The following is a 19,848-nucleotide window of genomic DNA, read 5'->3' on the forward strand; positions in this document are numbered from 1 at the left end:
CCGCCCCCGCTCTTGATTGACAAGCAACCCAACCAATAGCATTCATTTCCGGTTGCATAGGATATGGCTCGGTATGACACGATATAGAAAGATGGTGGATTTGAAATTGCTGAAAAATAGGCTTCATTTCTCTGTCTGTAGAGTCAATGGGCGTAATGGTGTTATCCATTCTTTTTACAGTCTATGTTTCAAACGCATTACATTGTTTCTGTCCTTTGTAGAGAGGGATCGATGTTTGGTCCTAATATGAAATTTCAAGTGAACCCACAATTCTGATTTGGCTTTCGTTTTATGTTCCTCACTCCGAGCAGAATGAGCTGGGTCTGTGGCAGGACCAGCATGGTCGCTGAGTTTTCTTTTAAATAATTTGCACATTATCCTTTCATGTTTTGCACATGCACACTAGTAGTTTGCAGCACCTGGCTTGCAGCAATAACACCAAGAAGAACGTAACGTGATGTGATATCGCCATGATAACTAACCACATTGGATATATGTCAGGTGTCTTGCCCAAGCAGCAAGCAAAAACAAATTACACTATCAATGCCACATGACTGCTGTGGGAGAATGCGCCATTCGTTTGCGTGTGTGTTCGTGCATGCACGTGCGCTCGCGCACACACAATACAATTTTTTTACGGCACACCCGGTCAGCTCAGACGACACACCAGTGTGCCACTGCACACCGGTTGAAAAACCCTGGTCTACATTATATTGCTACTGTGCTATGGAAAGAGGAGATTTTTGTGTGCTGGGCTGTGCGTGGCTGTGCAAGGCCATAGGTATGGTGTGGTGCGGTGCTGGGCTATGTGGAAACCCAGGGTAAGGTTATGTCTCACATCAACATCTCGACAGAGAGATCGCCTGAAGGGAGTAGCAGCATTTACACTTTAAAATCGTGTTAATTAAACTCTGAGAGTGGGACTCAAATGACCCTACTGTTTAGCAAGACATTTGAAACCATTTTACATTCATTAAACTAAATTAACATGAACTTTTCCTGTTTAGTTTTTGCTTAGTGTAAATTAGAGGATAGATGCAAAAATAACTAAAGCTTTGAAAGACTTCATGGCTGCTAAAGTCAAGATGACAACAGTGTGGGAGGCAAACAAGTAACTTAGTTAAAGATTATTGAGATTTCTAATTGAAACGCTGTATCGATATGAAAATTATATATTCCAGTGGTCTATCCGGATTTATATACTGTCTTGCAAACACAGTTCTCAGTTGTCTTGGGAAGGGATACATCCTTCCTCACAGATTTCAACTATTAAGTAGCCTAAGGTTCATCCTAAATTGTTTTCTAGTGCCATGAAAAAGTAAGTACACCCCCTGGGAAGGTTGAACCTACACACTAGCACAATCAAAGGAGGAAAAGTGCAACAAAGTCATTAATGGGTAAAATGTAAGCATTCAGATTATTCGCTGCAGGCAACCAGTTGCTTTGTGGAGGCAGGGCCCAACATGAAATTTACATAGGGTTACAGAGTGAACAATCCTCTCTAGCACGCAGATCACTGATTACCTATTAATGAGCGGATGAGGAAAGTCTGTATGACTTCAAAGTAAACACGAGTGGGCAGGTTCATTGGAGCAAAGGGAGGGAGACAAGTGAGACAGAGAGACTGCTGTGGGTTTGTGTGTACTGTGTTCAACTTTGTGTTATTTGTCCTCTGTGTTTTTGCTTCACACTGTTTGTTACTGTGCTATTACTGTATGTTTTAATTGTCACGTGCTGAAGGGACTGCAGACGAAGATTAGTTACCGGTATAAGCCAACTCTGGTACTGTACATGAAATGGTAGATGTTTAACACTGTACATAATACTGTTTCTTACCAATGAATTAAAAAAAACAAAATAGATAAGAAGGAGAACAGTAGAGAGGTCTGGGATGAGAGATAAGTTTGTTTAGTATACAGGGATAGCAGCTAATCAGTGGCAAGACAAGTCTCATCAAATGAACAAGCACATCATTTGATATTAAGCTGTGACCAGATCTCAGTCTGTGCTTAAAAGATCGAACGAAAGACATACCAACCAACCGACCGACCGACCGACAGAGTGGCTTAAAGGCGCTGACACACCAAGTTGACTTCCAAGAACTAACGGTGATGAACGGTGACTGATCAGATCGCATTGTGTTGCGTCACTTCCCCGTAAAAAGTTGCGCGGGAACAAAAATGCAAAAACTACAGTTGACACAGTCAGCTGATGCCGCTGTTCTGTGCCTGCCTAAGAGGAAATAACTCTCTTGGATTGCTCATTATTTAGTTTGAAATGCAAATTTATAGAACAGTGGCAGGATGTTGACAGCGCAATGTCACTTACTGTCTGGTATTATGGTGTTCGCTGGCTCACGGATCAAGAGTATGCGGTTTATAATTGACTCCAACATTAATGTTTCAAATTCCCAAGCAATTTTCATAGAGACTGGCAGTCGCACAGGTAAAGACTGCAAATCTATGAGATAAAATAATATCTATAATCAATAGATAAGCTATCACAAGCACACCCAGCCTATAGCCTATTTGAAACAAATATATTGTCAAGGTTGGATTGAGGCACTACATTGTATTGGTCATTTAAGAACTCTGGCAGCCCCTGGATATGCACATACAATATTGTCACTGTCAGGTGTTCCATTGGACCCAATATAGTTATAACTATTTAGTCAAATAGTCACAAGCTATAAATAATAATAATAATAATAAACTTTTCATTAGTAAAAGAAAACTTTTAAAAGAGATTAGCAGTGAAAATAGCAGATACTGTATAAGCTCCCAACATGCCACAATGCGACGCATCGTGAGCGTGTACATCGGAAAAATATATATACTTTTGCGCGACACTGTTATATGCCGAAGTAGGACATTATGAAAGTGTTGAAATATGTAGATATGAGGTTTCTGCCCGACAGCAACAATATAGCATATTAGGCTCCATACTAAGCTAACAACAGTTCAAACAGATATTTCTAACAAATCTCAAACAACCAAATACCATATAATACCCATAAGACCTCATGCATAAACTGTAACATGAATTCACCCACTTAACTGTGATCTGTAGTTTCAACTGTGAGCATTACAAGACAATATACAAAGTAAAAACAAACAATAGTCTCCATGGCGGGCATGATTCTGAAAATATGAACAGGGCACACTACATAAGTAGCATCAATGAATCCACTGTGGTAACTGCTGCCACGACAGACATGATGGCACAATGCACACGTACAATTTCAACTCTAGGCGCGTTTAATCACTTGAACTCTAGCATCCCTATTCTGGGGCGAAGATTCGACACAAATAGCAGATCTAAAAGCTCACAACGTGTTAAGCTTGTAGATCGGCTAATTCTGGCGAGGAGATTCGGTGTAGAGGGAAATACTAGCGGACCAAGTATAGAGCCCTGGGGCACTCCAGTCAACTAAGTACTGTATAGGGTTCACAAAACCCTAGGTTTTATGAATGAAACGCCGGTCGGTGTTTGGAGACGGGAGGAGCCGCGGCCGGTGAGATAAAACCAAGCGTCCAGTTATTTTGGATTACAAATGACAGGGGTACCCCGAACTTTATATATATTATTTCGGCCACTTCGTGCGGAGGAGACGTTGCGTTTCGTTTTGGATCAAAGACATAATAGACTTTCTCGGGACCGCGTGTGAAGAAACCGTTCGGCCCGGAACGTGGGACTGTTTGTTATTGTTGTGTAAAGCGAGTATTGTCTGACTGCAGTACCTTGTTGTGATTTTGTTTATTGTTTGCGTTAAATCTGTGATTTAAGGGATCAAAGGATCTGGGAATTGTTTGGGTTGGGAGGGGCTGGAGAAATAAGTATTGATTGTTGATTTGTGTGTTTATTTCTTGTGTGTGTATTAGGGACAGAGGTAGGGATAGAAGTGAATTTAAAAGCCCACAGTGTATAATTTACTCAGTATTTGATTTGTCAACTATTATAATTGTGGCTTAAATATAAAGTAACTAAGTGAACACCTGCTGATCCTGTTGTTTTTTCCTTTTAGTTATTCATTTTCCCTTCAAAGTAAAAGGGCGATTGTTACACAAGTACATTTTGAATTCCAGACTTTTACTTGTAACAGAGTATTTCTATATTGCAGTATTGATACTTTTACTTAAGTAAAAAATGTGAGTACTTTTTCCACCACTGCTGTGCCAGGCACACAGGGCCTCCGCTGTTGTCCGCAGACTGTCACGTATGTGAATTCATCCTTTTATAGCATGGTCACGGCTAAAAATAAATATTGACCTCTCGGGGAAGGGCCAACAAATGGACAAGAGAAGAGTGCAAGAAAGAGGTAAAGACAGAGAGAGGTAGAAAGGAGGGAAAGAGAAAGGTTAGACAACATAAAATGGGAGATAAACCATACAGATAGGTATGGAAATGGGAACCAGAAACATGCCTGTATCTCGGGGTGACCTTTACCAGGAACTGAATCATAGAAGAGTGCAGCCAAGATAATGCTAATGCGAATCTTTATTCCAACCTTTTCTCCTGCTGATATTTCAACCTGCGGACTATAATCAAACACAAGACACAAGCCTGTTAGAACTGAAACACGTTAAAGGAGCACTTCACACTGAACAAACAGGTGAACAGACATATACTGTATGTTGTTGTGTGTTGAACACACATTATCATCAACCTGCTTTAAATTACTACACTATCTTGACTGATCACATTTTAAATCCTACAAAGTTAGCAGAATCTTATTTCAAAGCCAATAGAAAGTCATGTTGGCCCAGCTTGGAGACGCAGACAGCCACGCATGCGCGCGACTCTATTGTATATTAGGATAGCACCTTCTGATCATTGTGTAACCCTGACACTCAAAATGCAAAGTATTTGCATCAAAACTGGACAGATTGTTTAAGTAGAGTTGCTGTCAATGTAAAAGAAATAGTAAAAAAATACAAGATCCTGGACACACAATATATACAGTAGTATGGTTGTTTTTTATTTCTTGTCTCCGCCAGGCCGAAAGGCATGGCGAGAGAGTATGTTTTACCCTCCGTCCGTCCGTCCGTGTGTCCGTCCTGTCTGTGTGTTAGCAGCTAATCTCCGGCACCGTTGGCCCGGTCGCTCCGAAACTGTGCACACACTCTCCCTGGATGCCAATTCAGAACCTCTGCCTCACATGGGCCTGTTATAGCGCCACCAGTAGGCCGATTTGTGCAAAACCCATTTTTTTACATTACTCCTACATATTTTATCCAAACGTCATGCAAATCGGTACACAGTATCTCTATAGTCATGTGAATAACACGGATCTGTCCGATTTCCCATATTCTATCCTCATTGCCTATGGTTGGCTTCCAAAGTGTGCAGGATTGGTCCGTTTTGAACAAAAAGCCTCAAACTATGCACGCAGCTTGCTATTTCCGTGAAATTTCACACGTACATTCCCACTAGCCTGAGGAGGAAATGCCACCCTTTTCACATTGTCCTGTTATAGCGCCACCAGCAGGTCTAATTTAGCAAAACACATTTTTGGAACAAAATGCCTCAAGCAGTGTCTGATTGCCGTGAAAGACCTAAGAATAAATGGCACCCTTTTCACATTGGCCTATTATAGCGCCACCAGGAGGCCAGAATAACGTACCTGACCAGGCTACCTGTGCTCCGAGGAGCACTTTTTCTAGTTTTATTTATTTTCACTGCTGCTCAACCAATCACCCATCTGGGAACAAACGCTTCAGCTAAGTGCTACTTGACTCTCATTGGCCATTCATTCTCTCCTCCCTGCTTATCTGTAATATAACCCTCTTTCTTCTGCACCACCATCATGCATTGGAACACCTCTTGCACTGTCCCAAGTGACACCTGACATGTATTTGTCAGTATTGTGTTCACAATTTACACTTGTGAGATGGAATTGACAGCATGTGTTCTCCATTACGCTTCAATTGTGTGGAAATTACTCACTCCAATAACCAATCATGCTGGCCTTATCTTTTGTAGAAACACAATGCTCATTGTACATAGTATTTTGCATGCAATGATTTACCAAATTAACAACTGTGTCAATGCAAATGGAAAATGTGCATAGCCAGATGAGGGGAAAAAAACAAGTCGGTTTTGACTGGAATGTCAAAGAGGAATGAGAATTGCATCTACACTATGACAACTGTGTTTAGTGTTTTGAATTCTGTATGAACACAATGAGAAGTAAAATAGTGTATTTTCCAATTGCCTTAATCGTGTGGAGTTACAGTGAGAAACCAGTACACGTGAGAAAAACGTTATGGGGTCACCCGTTTTTTTCCCGCGCCTGGCCCCCTGAGGGAAACGAGCAGCAGGCTTGGCAGTGCCATTAGGGGTGCATTACACCCTTTGTGTCTTATTGTCTCCGCCAGTCCGTAAGTCATGGCGAGAGAGTATGTTTTACCCCCTGTCTGTCCGTCCGTCCGTCCATCTGTCTGTGACCAGCTAATCTCCGGCACCATTGGCCTGCTCGCTCCGAAACTGTACACACACACTCCCTGGATGCCAATTCAGAACCTTTGCCCCAAATTTTTCACATAGCCCTGTTATAGCGCCACCAGGAGGCCGATTTGTGCAAAATCCATTTACTCCTACAGATTTTATCCAAACGTCATGCAAATCGGTACACAGTATCTCTATAGTCATGTGATCAACACGGATCTGTCCGATTTTCCATATTCCATCCTCATTGGCTAAGGTTGGCCAAAGTGTGCAGGATTGGTCCGTTTTTAACAAAATGTCTCAAATCATGAACACAGTGTGCGATTTCCGTGAAATTTCACACGCACATTCCCACTAGGCAGAGGAAGAAATGCCACCCTTTTCACATTGGCCTGTTATAGTGCCACCAGCAGGTCTAATCTTAGCAAAACACATTTTTGGAACAAATGCCTCAAATCATGAATGCAGTGTCTCAATGCCGTAAAAAGCCTAAGAAGAAATGACACCCTTTTCACATTGGCCTATTATAGCGCCACCAGGAGGCCACAATAACGTACCTGACCTGGCGGAGACCTGTGCTCCGAGGAGCACTTTTTCTAGTTTTAGTTTTATTTGTGCGGGTTTAGCAGTCACAAAATCTGTACAATCATTTTGTAAATTTGTGCAAATTGGCCCAAAATGGTCAACTGTTAGGATTTCACCTTGTGCAAGACAATTTGTTTCTCCTTTAGATTGCAATCAAATGAAAGGATATGGCAAAAACCTTGACACAGTGGCGCAATTCCTTATCTCACAGTGAGAATTGTACTACAATAGCAACATGACATATTGTAAATCTTCTAGCCATGCAGCCCTTGAATGAAATCCACAGTTTTCATGGCCTGACTGTGAAGCTGACACGTTCAACTAATAAAGCTGGGACCAATAAAAGAAGTGCGAGTGCCGTATGAACACTATAATATATATACACACACCTTAGCACACTGCCAGATATTAGTAGTTCATTTGCATTCATCAGCAATACTGCCCCTAGGGGATCTACCGTATGAAAACACGTAGAATTGTTTAGTGAAAATTACAATACAGCTGGGGCTATTTATCTTTTGAAACGGCTGTTAATTTGTTCAGGATGAAATGGTGTTTTCATTTGCATGTTGAATGAGTAACTGGATAGCCCCGTTCCAACCTGTTATACCATACTCTCCATGGCTAATGAGACAAGGAGCAGGATAATGCTCATTCCAGTGTTAGCATGACAAACATGCTATGAATTTTGTTGGCATGCCACAAAGCCATGAATCCCTGTGTGTGTGTGTGTGTGTGTGTGTGTGTGTGTGTGTGTGTGTGTGTGTGTGTGTGTGTGTGTGTGTGTGTGTGTGTGTGTGTGTGTGTGTGTGTGTGTGTGCGTGCGCGTGTGCGTGTGCGTGTGGGCCCTGTGGGGGGGGGTCTCCAATTAGGCCAATTCACCATCACTCCCTTTGGGGTTTGAGTGATGTTTAACATAGCATCACAAAGCATTGTGAAGTGATGCTGACTGACTACTAGTGATAGTCCTGAGAGTGCTAAATGGACAATATGACTTGACTCGAGACAATCTGTATTTCACTATACAGTCCAACACAAATACTGTAGTTTTAAGCTAGAAAAATGCCATGCAGTCGCTACATTTTGATCAATTTCACATTTAGTTTAAAAGTCTGGAGTTATACGGAAGTCATTTTAACTATTCCCAGCTGTCAAAGGATATGTTGATTCCTACAGTACAGTATGTATGTACTATACATATACTGTATGCTGTGTGGAGGTTCACCTACAGTATGAATAAACAAAGTGATTAAGTGATTCATTTCATAAATAATGATGTAAACACTTATCGAGTGACTTTTGCAGTAATAATATTTTCTCCATTTGTATGCATTTAAAATAAGTAACCTCACAACTAGGCCTGCAGGAGTAGGATTCAAGAAGTGACTTGACAATCTTCATAATGAACATCTTTTGTATGTCGTTTTGTTCCTTTGTTCAATGTGGGCAAGTAAAGCCCTTTGAGACAAGAATCTCACATATGGGGTGGCAGCGGCTCAGGAGCGGCTTCTTGGGATTCCGAAGGTTCCCAGTTCGATCCCTGGCTACTCCTGGCTTAGTGTCGAAGTGTCCTTGAGCAAGACACCTAAGCAAGCCCATTCTACAGTCAGTGTGTGAATGGGTCAATGTAGTGCACAATAAAAGGCACTATATAAATGTATCATTTTACTTAACACGTGTGTGCACTTGTTTACCGAACAATGTTGAAACTGCAGTTTATAAATTATGAAATGGTGATAATATTTTACCATTATTCTATGTGTGAGAGGCATAAAAGCAGTTCTAAATCTGAGCTAACTTGGGGAACAAGGAGAACAATCCATTCCAGTGAGCGGGTGAAGGTGAAATAAGGGAAACTGGTAAAATGCCTGAAGATATTTTATAGAAACAGAGCATGCATCAGAGGGGCAAAAGGGACAAACCCACCAGCTAAGCACTTGGTGAAAAAGAGCGGTGAGTTTAATTAGATAATACTGCGTTTGCTTTTAATCCAGATAAATAATGTCAAATCACATGGACTAACCATTTTCAATTCATAATTCAAGCTGCCAAGATAAGATCCTCTAGGATGCATCCACACAACGCAATCAACAGAGAAAGCTATTTGTCTTTCTCATTGGCCATGAGAACGGAAGAGGAAGCGCAGTTATAGGAAAAGATTGCAACCCTGAACGACAGTCACAAAGCTGAGTTGGCAGCCATGAGAGAAGATATGAAAAAGCTATTGATAGCACCACCTGGAGGAGAGAGATACAGCTGGAGTAGAGAGAGAGAGGGGCAAAGAGATTCGTGAAGAGGGAATAAAAGATGGGGCCAGGTGCAGACCCGAGGGGGACCCCACTCAACTAAATACATTATATGGGGTTTAAGTGGTTAAAGCCTGGCACCAACAACACCTACTTCTTTAGCCTCATCGGACAGTCAGCAATCTTTTGCTATTCCTAAGTATCCAGATATTTACATACAATGGATGACAACAAGGATTGGACATCGTTATGATATTATTGTTTCTGTATGTCACACCTGATGAGAAATACTGGGCTTGGTGTTTGACTATAAATTCGGATGGTTCCAGAACTTCCAGGGTAGTGTGAGCTTCCACAGGACCTAAAGGAGTTGATTGTTAACACTGTCAAGTTCACGTTTCCCAACGTGAATAGATATGATATGGTAATAGAAATGGAAAGCTTGTGAATTGGATCATGAAGGTGCTGCGTACAACCGACCACCACTAGATCCCAAAAAGGAACATTAGGGACAACAGGGTTTTAGGTTATTGACTCAGTTTTTATTCATTGCCCTTTTGAATTGAAAGACGGATATTGGGGAAAGGACCTTGACTGGACCTTGCCTAATTTGTATCCATTGATTTTGTGCTGAAGATTAATTTCTGTATGTAAATATACTAATGCTCTTGCCATTGAGTTGTCTTGTTTCTTTCTTTTTGATCATTTTTGACACGTGGTGCTGAAGTGCTTTGTGACATGACTGAAGATATTATTCCAACAATAATCAACATGTGTACTGTCTGCTAAAGGAAACTGCAGTGTGTGTTAGCCTCGTTCCCAGCCTTACTCCTCTGCGAAGAGAAAAGCTTGGTCACGACCTTAAGCAGAGAGTGTCTATAGGGACGGGACTTCCGTTTGTACATAATTCCCCCGGGAAACGATATTTTTCGACCAATCACAACACTTGTTTCATTCACGGAGAATGTAAACAGATTTGTAAAGAGTCAACGTCATTTCCTTGGACGGTACTTCCGCCAAATTCCGGTGCTTCTGTTTAGACACTCAACCGGCTAGGTCTTGCCCAGCGTGAGTGTGTGTGTGCGTGTGCGTGTGCGTGTGCGTGCGCGTGCGCGTGCGTGTGCGTGTGCGTGTGTGTGTGTGTGTGTGTGTAGGCGGGGGGGGGGGGGGGGGGGGGGGGGGGGGGGGGTATTGTAATGAACTTCCTTATTTCCATATGGCCTTCCTTCTAGGCCATATGTTCACATAGTATGTTCTATACTTTTTTGCTTATTTAATTATAATTATTTTGTAATCACTTTCTATAATGAATCCCAATTCTCACCAATATTTGTTCACATGTGAACAAAAGTTGAGTGGGGAAAAAAGTATCATATTAAGACCAAATTTGGGCATGGATGACGTCATCAGCTGGCTTCTTTCAGAGCCAGTCTATTAAGAGTAAGTAAATAGTAGTCAAATCATGCTGAAACCCTTGTCCAAATAGTCATGTGTCACAGATACTGATACATCATAACATGCCACATGAAGGCCAAGATCCACATGAAGCCATGCTGTTATTGGATCCAGTCTTTTTTAGTCTATGGTTTCTGTTTCTGCACTGTTCCATGCCTACAGTACAGCATGTATCTGTCTGTACGTGCATGCAAGAAGCAGTAGTTTGATATGTATATATTCTACTGAATTTCCCTCGGGATTAAAAATATATATGGTCTATCTACATTCAGGCCCATGTGTAGATGTCTGCACAAATGCGCACATGCCTGCATATATATCCACTGGCTGAAATTAAAACCTTGTAATTGCATTTCAATGATTACATCACATTAGCTTCCATTTCTTTTAGATTTAGACAGAGACCTAATATAATTATATTCCATTTAATTGTATTGGTTTTAGCCTGGCTGCATGATCATTGAGAAGCAACACATTCTCACAGATAGGTGTCAGTTATTGCCGCTCTGTCATTTTTTTGTCACACACACTAGTAGTACCTTAACCTCCCGTGGTCGAATCCCACCGCGGGTAAGACTTTTCTTTTCTCTCTCTCCGCATAGTTTTTAGGTTAGGTTAGGTTTAGGCATAGTTTTGTCAACATGCGACGTCACCATGGCGTCCCGTCAAAACTTGACGTTTCAGGGCTACTGACAGAGCGGCAAAATGTGACGCCTTGGGAGTGAGAACGGGTTGTGAGGAGAAATGTAGTTCCTACTTTGTCACCTGTTTACAAAGCTGACACCCAATCGTCATAGCAACAAACCAATGACATGCTGCACTTTGCTTAGTGTACTGACATATCGTATTCTAGATATGCAAAGCTTTTTTCGTTTACCGAAATTAAGATATCAAAATGATCTACTACCCTTTCAAAACAATCACATCTCACAAGTCTTGAAGTATCTGTTGCCTGTTATTCATCAGCAATTTCGGCTTGGATAAAAAAATAATATGGATATAACAAGCAATTATTTGTGATTAAGCTATCTGGATTTTTGCAAACGTGTGCCCACCACTGCAGTTGTTAAGAGAAGGAACTGATTATGGTCTAGCTTTGCGTTGCAAGAAAAGAGCACATAACTATGCTGGAAAAGATGTAGTTGGGGAGAAACTAAACACACAGGAAGTACATTCAGCACAGATCACAGGTGACAGAACAGAAGCATGTGTAAAAGGAAAGGCTGTCCAGAGAGATTTTCACTAGCCTTTTTTCTCAAGTTAAGACTATGGTGGAGGAAAGGAAGAGGAGGAGGAGGGAGACATAGTAAGATGGAGAAGGGGGGTTACTCCAGGGAACATAAATAGATAATGATGCCTCTGCCACCAGGAGACTAGCAAACCCCAAGAGCATCTTATAAGCTAAGCTGTACTTAGATGCATGGGTACACACTACACACACACACACACACACACACACACACACACACACACACACACACACACACACACACACACACACACACACACACACACACACACACACACACACACACACACACACACCATACATTAATAAATGTAGACTTACAGGCTATGCACAGAGATAGAGATCAAAAGAGAGCACTTGAAACATTATAGAAAAGAAAGGAAGAGAACATGGCACTTTCTTTCTCTTTCTCTCTCTCTCACGCACGCACACACGCACGCACGCACGCACGCACGCACGCACACACAATACTTAGTACTGACAAACACCAGCCACTGGGATTCAGGTACTGTAAATAGTTGAAATCAAGCGGTTATAACCACCCGTAAAGGGTCTTTAAATGGTCTTATTATGAGGTCAACAGCAGTTTTAACAGGAGATCAAACATCAGTGTGGACGCTGCTTGTGATTCTTAATCACTTTTAGGTTTAATCGTTTGGTTGCTGATTAGGTATTTTGGTTGAATTTTAGACAAACACCAGCCACTGGGATTCAGCTACTGTAAATAGTTGAAATCAAGTGGTTATAACCACCCGTAAAGGGTCTTTAAATGGTCTTATTATGAGGTCAACAGCAGTTTTAACAGGAGATCAAACATCAGTGTGGACGCTGCTTGTGATTCTTAATCACTTTTAGGTTTAATCGTTTGGTTGCTGATTAGGTATTTTGGTTGAATTTTAAGTTAATGCGGACAAATGCATTTACAAAAAGCCAAAAATTGAAATATTGCCGTAAAAAGGTACAATTTACACAAAAACTGTCAAATGCGATAAACACACACATCAAATACAAACATTTTATGGGAGTTCATCATCACTGGAGTGAGTGAAAAACCAATGAGGTCTTTTGGCAGATTTCCTGCTCACCCATGGTCGACAAATTGCCAAGACTCTCTGTCACAGCCCTACTTTGAGGCTGCTAACTGTTTCATATGCTGTGATTTAGATCTCATGCATAAAAGGTAGCCAAGCAGAAAATACAGATTCCTTACATCTTCTTTCGCATGAGACAACATGATGACATCTCAGTCACTTTGTCTCATTCAAATTAATGCTCAGGGCTGAATGAATCAATACAACTGTATCTGTGCTGATGTGGGACTGCCACAATTAAAATTAAAATCTCCCAGCTAGCCAATTTTGAACATGAGAAAAACTTCTTCATTAACAATACAATACATAATAGGGCATACTATCAAGTCAAAATAGGAATAGCTCTCCATGTTGTCATAGATGCAGCTGGGAAGAGGGCTTCTGACAGTTGAAGCCATTAAATACCGTTTCTCCTTAATAAGTATAACAAACAAAGTTTGTTTTGTGAAATGGCCATAATCTCAACATCTATCTCTACCTGTCTAACTTGTAAATCCCAGTCACAAACAACTTATTTATAGAGTAGAGTAGAACAACTACATCATAAAACGTGCCACTGTGATGAATTGTTTCACAGCACCACTGAACAAATGGCAAACAAATGAGTATTTAGTCACTAAGTAAAAGCAGCTTTAACTTAAACCATCATTGTCACTAAACAAACCCGCAAAACATTACTTGATAAAAGATAGAAAATACAACTATTGCACTGCATTAGATAGACTGAGGCAGATTATTTTGTTATTTTAACTATTGCAGTGTTTTTCAAACTTTTCATGACAAGGCACACCAAGGGGCAAATCTCAAGGTACACTTGTATTCTTAGCTAAACTAGCCGATCGGTACACTCCCAAAGCATTGCACACAAATTTCTCTATTGGGAAATGAGTGCCCACAAATTACTGATAATCGTAAATGAAGTAGTAGTTGTATATATTGCAATAATAATGTGCAATTGTCACAAAATTCCAAGGAACTATCCATTGCCCACACAACTAGGAACCAATCGCCGTTACAGCCCTCTTCTGTATACATGTGACCTACGGTCGCTTATCTCCCGATTAGGGAGTCTTACTGGTTACTGTAAATTAGGTCTACTTAACAATAACGTTCCAAGTAACTAATGTTTGACGTTTATCTAAATGTTCGTTACGTTATGATACTGTGTGTTGGATGTGGCAATGTTTTGCTTCTTGGCTACAGTAGCTCTTGTGCTGTTACCTCAGGACTTTTCTTTCTCTTATTTGCACGAATACGTTTGATAATTTAGGCTGTATTAAAATTCCCCTAATTATATTCTAGCACATCCCATTGCTGCAGGTCAGCAATGTTGTCATTGCAAATAGGATTGTTATGTAAACACTCTGCAGTCAGTGTTCTTGGTTATTAAGCCTGATGCTTTTCCAACATTTAGAGATATACCTTAACTAATCTATTTATCTATTTAGTTATGGTATTAGTGTCTTGTTCCAATGTACAAGATCTCATTTGGTCAGTCCGTCTTTTCAGTAAAAAAAAAAAACTTTTTCCACTGATCTCAAACTACAGACTGATGGCAATGTTTAAACAGAGGATTATAGTTGGAAAAAACTGTTCAAAAAACCATTCTGATTAATGAAGTGTTGTAGTGACAATTCAAGTTCACTCTAGGATATATTTTGCAGATAGGAAATCCTTATTACAAAGTATAGCTGTTCCACTTTTATGTCCAATATAACGTGAAATCACCATACTATTGGGGGAGGGACATAAAAGGCGATAGCTCTTGCTGAAGTTATATGTCATATCCGGCCCACAATTTTTGTTTGGCAAACAAAAAAAAATATTTATTTTTATACGTTCCAATATTCAATGCCAAATACACAATTAAAACATTCATCACAATTATTTGCATGACAATTAATCTTCAACTAAAATGTCAAGACAGTGACAGCCCTACTAGTAAAGCTGGTAAACAAACACTGAAGGATAAGGATTCTATCCCTCTGTTGTCCTAAGTATAGATACTCACCTGAGAGTGAAAATCTGCACAGAAGTAAGAGCAGAAAGAGACAGAAATGTTGAGATGGTCTCTCTTTGCCGGATGGGTTTGGAAGGGACCATCACCACAAAGTTGTTGTCCAGTCTCAGCTCTGACAGTGGCTGGAAAAGCCTCACACTCCCAATACGCTGCATGGGTGTAGGCCCTGCAAAATAGCCCATGGGCCCCTGCTGCTCAGTGTGTATGGAGCTACCCTTTCGTGAGTCCTCTGAATTGCAGTCCTCGTTTTCCGAAGATTGCACCATGTAGTATAGCTCCACGGGAGTACCCTGGGCCTGCTCGGACACCCTCTGCCTGCCCGGTCTCACAGTGGGGGGGCTGAACCAGCTGGCCAGGGGCTCCAGTTCAGCCACGCATAGCCCCAGTTCACCTTTTAGTCTGCATGTACCGCGCACTTCCTGTGTCTCATGAAAGGCAAACATCCTGACACAGGGCAGCTTGTGGATGGCACTGTAATCATCCCAATCCCTTCCCGCAACATAGAACAACACCTGGACCTTGGGCCAGCTGGGGTGGACCCTCTCGCTGATGATGTAGGTATGGACCTTCCAGTTGAATGTAAAGAGAGATGATGAAGGCGACGACCCAGAGGATGGCGATGGTGGCGACGTAAAGGATGGCACATTGAAGGGCCCTGGCGAGGTCTGTAAAAGGTCTAGAGGTAAAGGCTGCTGGACAGATAGGGGCCCATAGCTGGCATTAACAAAGGGCATCTGACGTGCCTGGTGAATGAAAAAGGACTCTGTGCGGGCCTGTAGGCTGGAGTTCCTCATCAGGTCTTGGTTGGCCTCCTGCAGGAAGAAGGCAGACTCAGCATTGATGATCTGGTAGCTGACAGGTAGGTAGATGGGCATGGGACCATACCTCTGCAGACCTTCTAGGATCACCCTGCCATCCACTGATGAAACTGAGAGGGAGAGAGAGAGAGAGAGAGAGAGAGAGAGAGAGAGAGAGAGAGAGAGAGAGAGAGAGAGAGGAGAGAGGGAGAGAGAGAGAGAGAGAGAGAGAGAGAGAGAGAGAGAGAGAGAGATGTTACATTTCTGTTGAAAATACCTTCAATGATTTTTTTGGGACTTTTGGTATAATGCTCCATAAAGTACTCTTTAGAGGCCAATACCAGTCTAAGTCGAGTAGCGTGGGAAAAAAGCTGGCCACAATCCAGCATGAAATGAGCACGAGCGCGAGAATTTCACGGGACTGCGCTCGCTTGCCTCTCCGCCCTTCAACTTCTCTGCGCGTCCCAACTAATCGCCTGCCTCTCTCTGAAAATGTATTACTAGATGCGTCAAAAGCTCCCCATCTGAAAGGGCCTTTAGTCTGTTTTTTGTTGCAGCTGCCCTCTTATTCTTTTTAGTTATATTCAAGTCTATTTATGTTTTCAAGCCTGGAACTAACAGAGATGGAACTAGAAAAAGTGCTCCTCGGAGCACAGGTCTCCGCCAGGTCAGGCACGTTATTGTGGCCTCCTGATGGCGCTATAATAGGCTAATGTGAAAAGGCTGCCATTCATTTATAGGTCGTTCACGGCAATCGGACACTGCATTCATGATTTGAGGCATTTTATTCCAAAAATGTGTTTTGCAAAATTAGACCTGCTGGTGGCGCTATAACAGGCCAATGTAAAAAAGGGTGGCATTTCTTCCTTGGCCTAGTGGGAATGTGTTTGTGAAATTTCACGGAAATCGCACACTGCGTTCATGATTTGAGGCATTTTGTTCAAAACGGACCAATCCTGCAAATTTTGGAAGGCAACCTAGGCAATGAGGATGGAATATGGGAAATTGGACAGATCCGTGTTGATCACATGACTATAGAGATACTGTGTACCGATTTGCATGACGTTTGGTTAAAAACTGTAGGAGTAATGTAAAAAAATGGGTTTTGCACAAATCGGCCTCCAGGTGGCGCTATAACAGGCCCATGTGAAAATTTTGAGGCGGAGGTTCTGAATTGGCATCCAGGGAGTGTGTGTGCACAGTTTGGCAGCGACCGGGCCAACGGTGCCTGAGATTAGCTGGTAACACACGGACAGGACGGACGGACGGACACACACACGGACGGACGGAGGGTAAAACATACTCTCTCGCCATGCCTTCGACCCAAGGGGCAAGGCTGAGATATTTACGATGAGGCCGACAAAATGGCCAGAGTGGCGCTGTTTTACCCTGCGCCGACCTGTGGGTTCAGAAAGAATTTATTTTAGCGCAAGTGAATGGGTTTTTTGACAAACTTTAGACTCGATTTTCTTACTGTAATAAAAATTGTCATAAATTCTATATGCTTCCAGTCGCTAGTTTAAAGTCTCCTTTCAATCATCAGGATATGCGTTTTGCTAAATTATGGTTCTATTTATTATAAAATTGACGATAAAGTAGGCTATTCTCTAGGAGGGGCGGGATGATTTGATTGACACGCTACACAACCAATAGCATTCATTCCCCGCCCCCCCGCTCTTGATTGACAAGTTACCCAACCAATAATGGTCTGAACTCATTCTGACGCGTATAGAGACACACGGGCGGAAACGGAAGGCCTACAAATTCACGCCCACTTTTGAGATAGCACCGCTACTCGAGGTCCGTTAGAACAACGAACTGCAGCTCTCAATGCATTCCCTATGAGAGGATATGAGAATTAGCCTACTTTTAAAATTATCCTGCATTAACTGGAGACGATATTGATTTAAATAAAAATATGTTTCCAAATGTATGGAGTGTCTTTGTCAACATATCTTCTTGTTTTCTTAATAGTTGATGTGTTTCACATTTAATTTGCCACTTTAACGAGTTACCCATAATGTTAACACAGCAGAGGGTAGACGGCAGACAGACAAGTTGTCGCATTTCAGTGACATCACTGTCTTTACGAGCGCCGAGCGCCGACCAGTGGTGTACACTGTAGAGGCAGGACAGGCGGTCGCCTGCCCAACTAAGATCTCGCCTCCCCTAAAAAAAAACAAATAACCCGAAAATGTGTCATTGCGTGCTTAATGTCCTCAACGTCACGCACCCAACAAGCTTTGAACTGAGCAGATTGGACCTTCTGTTCCAGAGATAATGACCAAAACATATTGAAAACGTCCACTTTCGCCAGTTTTCTGGGTATTGAAACCCTCAAGGGATGCGTCCGTGACGTATATACCATGCGACCACTTAAAGTCTAGATCTCCGATGCTAGCGGTTTTGACATACTGATGGAGTATATTATAGTATATTGTGGGTAGTATATCGAGATGACAGATATGGGACATTAAAAAGGACAAATCAAACAAATGGGACACTTTATTAGAACACCAAAAAAGTTGCTACAGCCTCAGTATTTAACCAATGAAATGACGGTATTTTACAATGCCTCTCATAAAGATTGCATTGAGAGCTGCAGTTCATCGTTGTAACGGACCCCGAGTAGCAGCGCTGTCTCAAAAGTGGGCGTGAATTTGTAGGCCTTCCGTTTCCGCCCGTGTGTCTCTATTGAAAGATGGCGGACCTACAGTCTTGCAGCAAAGGCTTCATTTTCGGTCTGTAGAAAGCAGCGGAGGGGGTTTGTCCATCTCATTTATACAGTCTATGCTTCGACCTGGCGGAGACAATAAGCCTTTTCTGAGCTCAACTTTAACTGTTGGACATTCCTCATTTCCTTTTTTAACCCTTTTGCTGCTCCAAGCCAGTAAGTGCAAAAGGTATATAAAATAGCTTCCTTTTTGGAGTGCAATATGGATTCATGGATGAAATGATTAATTGATAGATTCATGGATAGATGGATTGATTAATGGATTGGAAGCAAAAAGCCAGGGAGAGTGGTGTATAAGCATGCTGTTGCAACTCAACAATGAACTTCGCTGCCTATGTAAATATGGACATGTGAACTAATGGATTTTGTGTTGGCATTAATGGACTAATGAAATTATCATGACGTACTTTGATGCAAAGATGGAAAATGTCACATGAATGAACTATGATATACCTTTTGTGAACTGAAACATTGTAATGATAATGAAATTAACTTTGACTGCTGAGGTATTTGAAAAAATAAATATAAAAAAATAAATGTCTATTAAAAATCTGCCTACTGTGTCTGCCTCACTTGACTCAGAAGAGGATTCAGGAAACAAAGGTCTGACTGAGGAAATGACTGAAATGTGCCAAACTCCGCAAAATAAAATGGGTCAACTCTAAACTCACTCGGCGCATGAATATAATCAAAGACCTGATGAAAGATGCCACTAATGTTCATTGGGTTAAAGCAAATGCTACCATGTATAATGACACTTTGGAACAGTTTAAAGATGCAGGAATGTAACAAATTATACCAAATCATGGTTCCAAACCAAATAGGAATTTATTTCTGAATTTGTTATTTCATTGGATAACCAGCTTTAATCCAAATGTTTCCTGCTGATGATTTGAATGAAATAATTGAGGTTGAATGGGATTATTTATGTAAGTAAATAAAACCAGGGCCATATGAAATGGAAGCAAAAATGTGATAATAAAATGAGAAAGACTAGTAGCAAAAAGAAGGTAATGACAAAATGCAAAGGAATAATTCAGGAGCATGGCTGGCGAACTTTGCATACTAAGTAATGTTTGCACACAATCCTGCAAGCTGCAACTGTAGCCAGGCAATCATATCTTCAGTCCATTTTAGTGGTGAATGTTAAATGGCTTGTTGAAGGCATTTCCATTTGATATCACTTTCATGAGTCACTGCGCTCATTTTAAATAATATGTTAGA

The 19,848-nt window shown here is 41.4% G+C and overlaps 1 protein-coding gene across 1 annotated transcript in view; it reads right to left on the reverse strand.

Annotated features, from left to right (window-relative positions):
- LOC311037885 (transmembrane protein 132C) overlaps nucleotides 1–19,848 on the reverse strand; it is a gene marked incomplete at both ends in the record, with an annotated part of 185,402 nt that overhangs the window by 122,325 nt on the left and 43,229 nt on the right. Inside the window, one exon of the mRNA XM_084047177.1 lies at nucleotides 15,085–16,021. Within this exon, the coding sequence (XP_083903303.1) occupies nucleotides 15,085–16,021 (937 nt within the window). The remainder of the gene's footprint in view (nucleotides 1–15,084; nucleotides 16,022–19,848) is intronic.

The sequence above is a fragment of the Gymnoscopelus microlampas genome, assembly GCF_963454915.1.
Source record: "Gymnoscopelus microlampas genome assembly, chromosome: 21".
Lineage (NCBI taxonomy): Eukaryota > Metazoa > Chordata > Actinopteri > Myctophiformes > Myctophidae > Gymnoscopelus > Gymnoscopelus microlampas.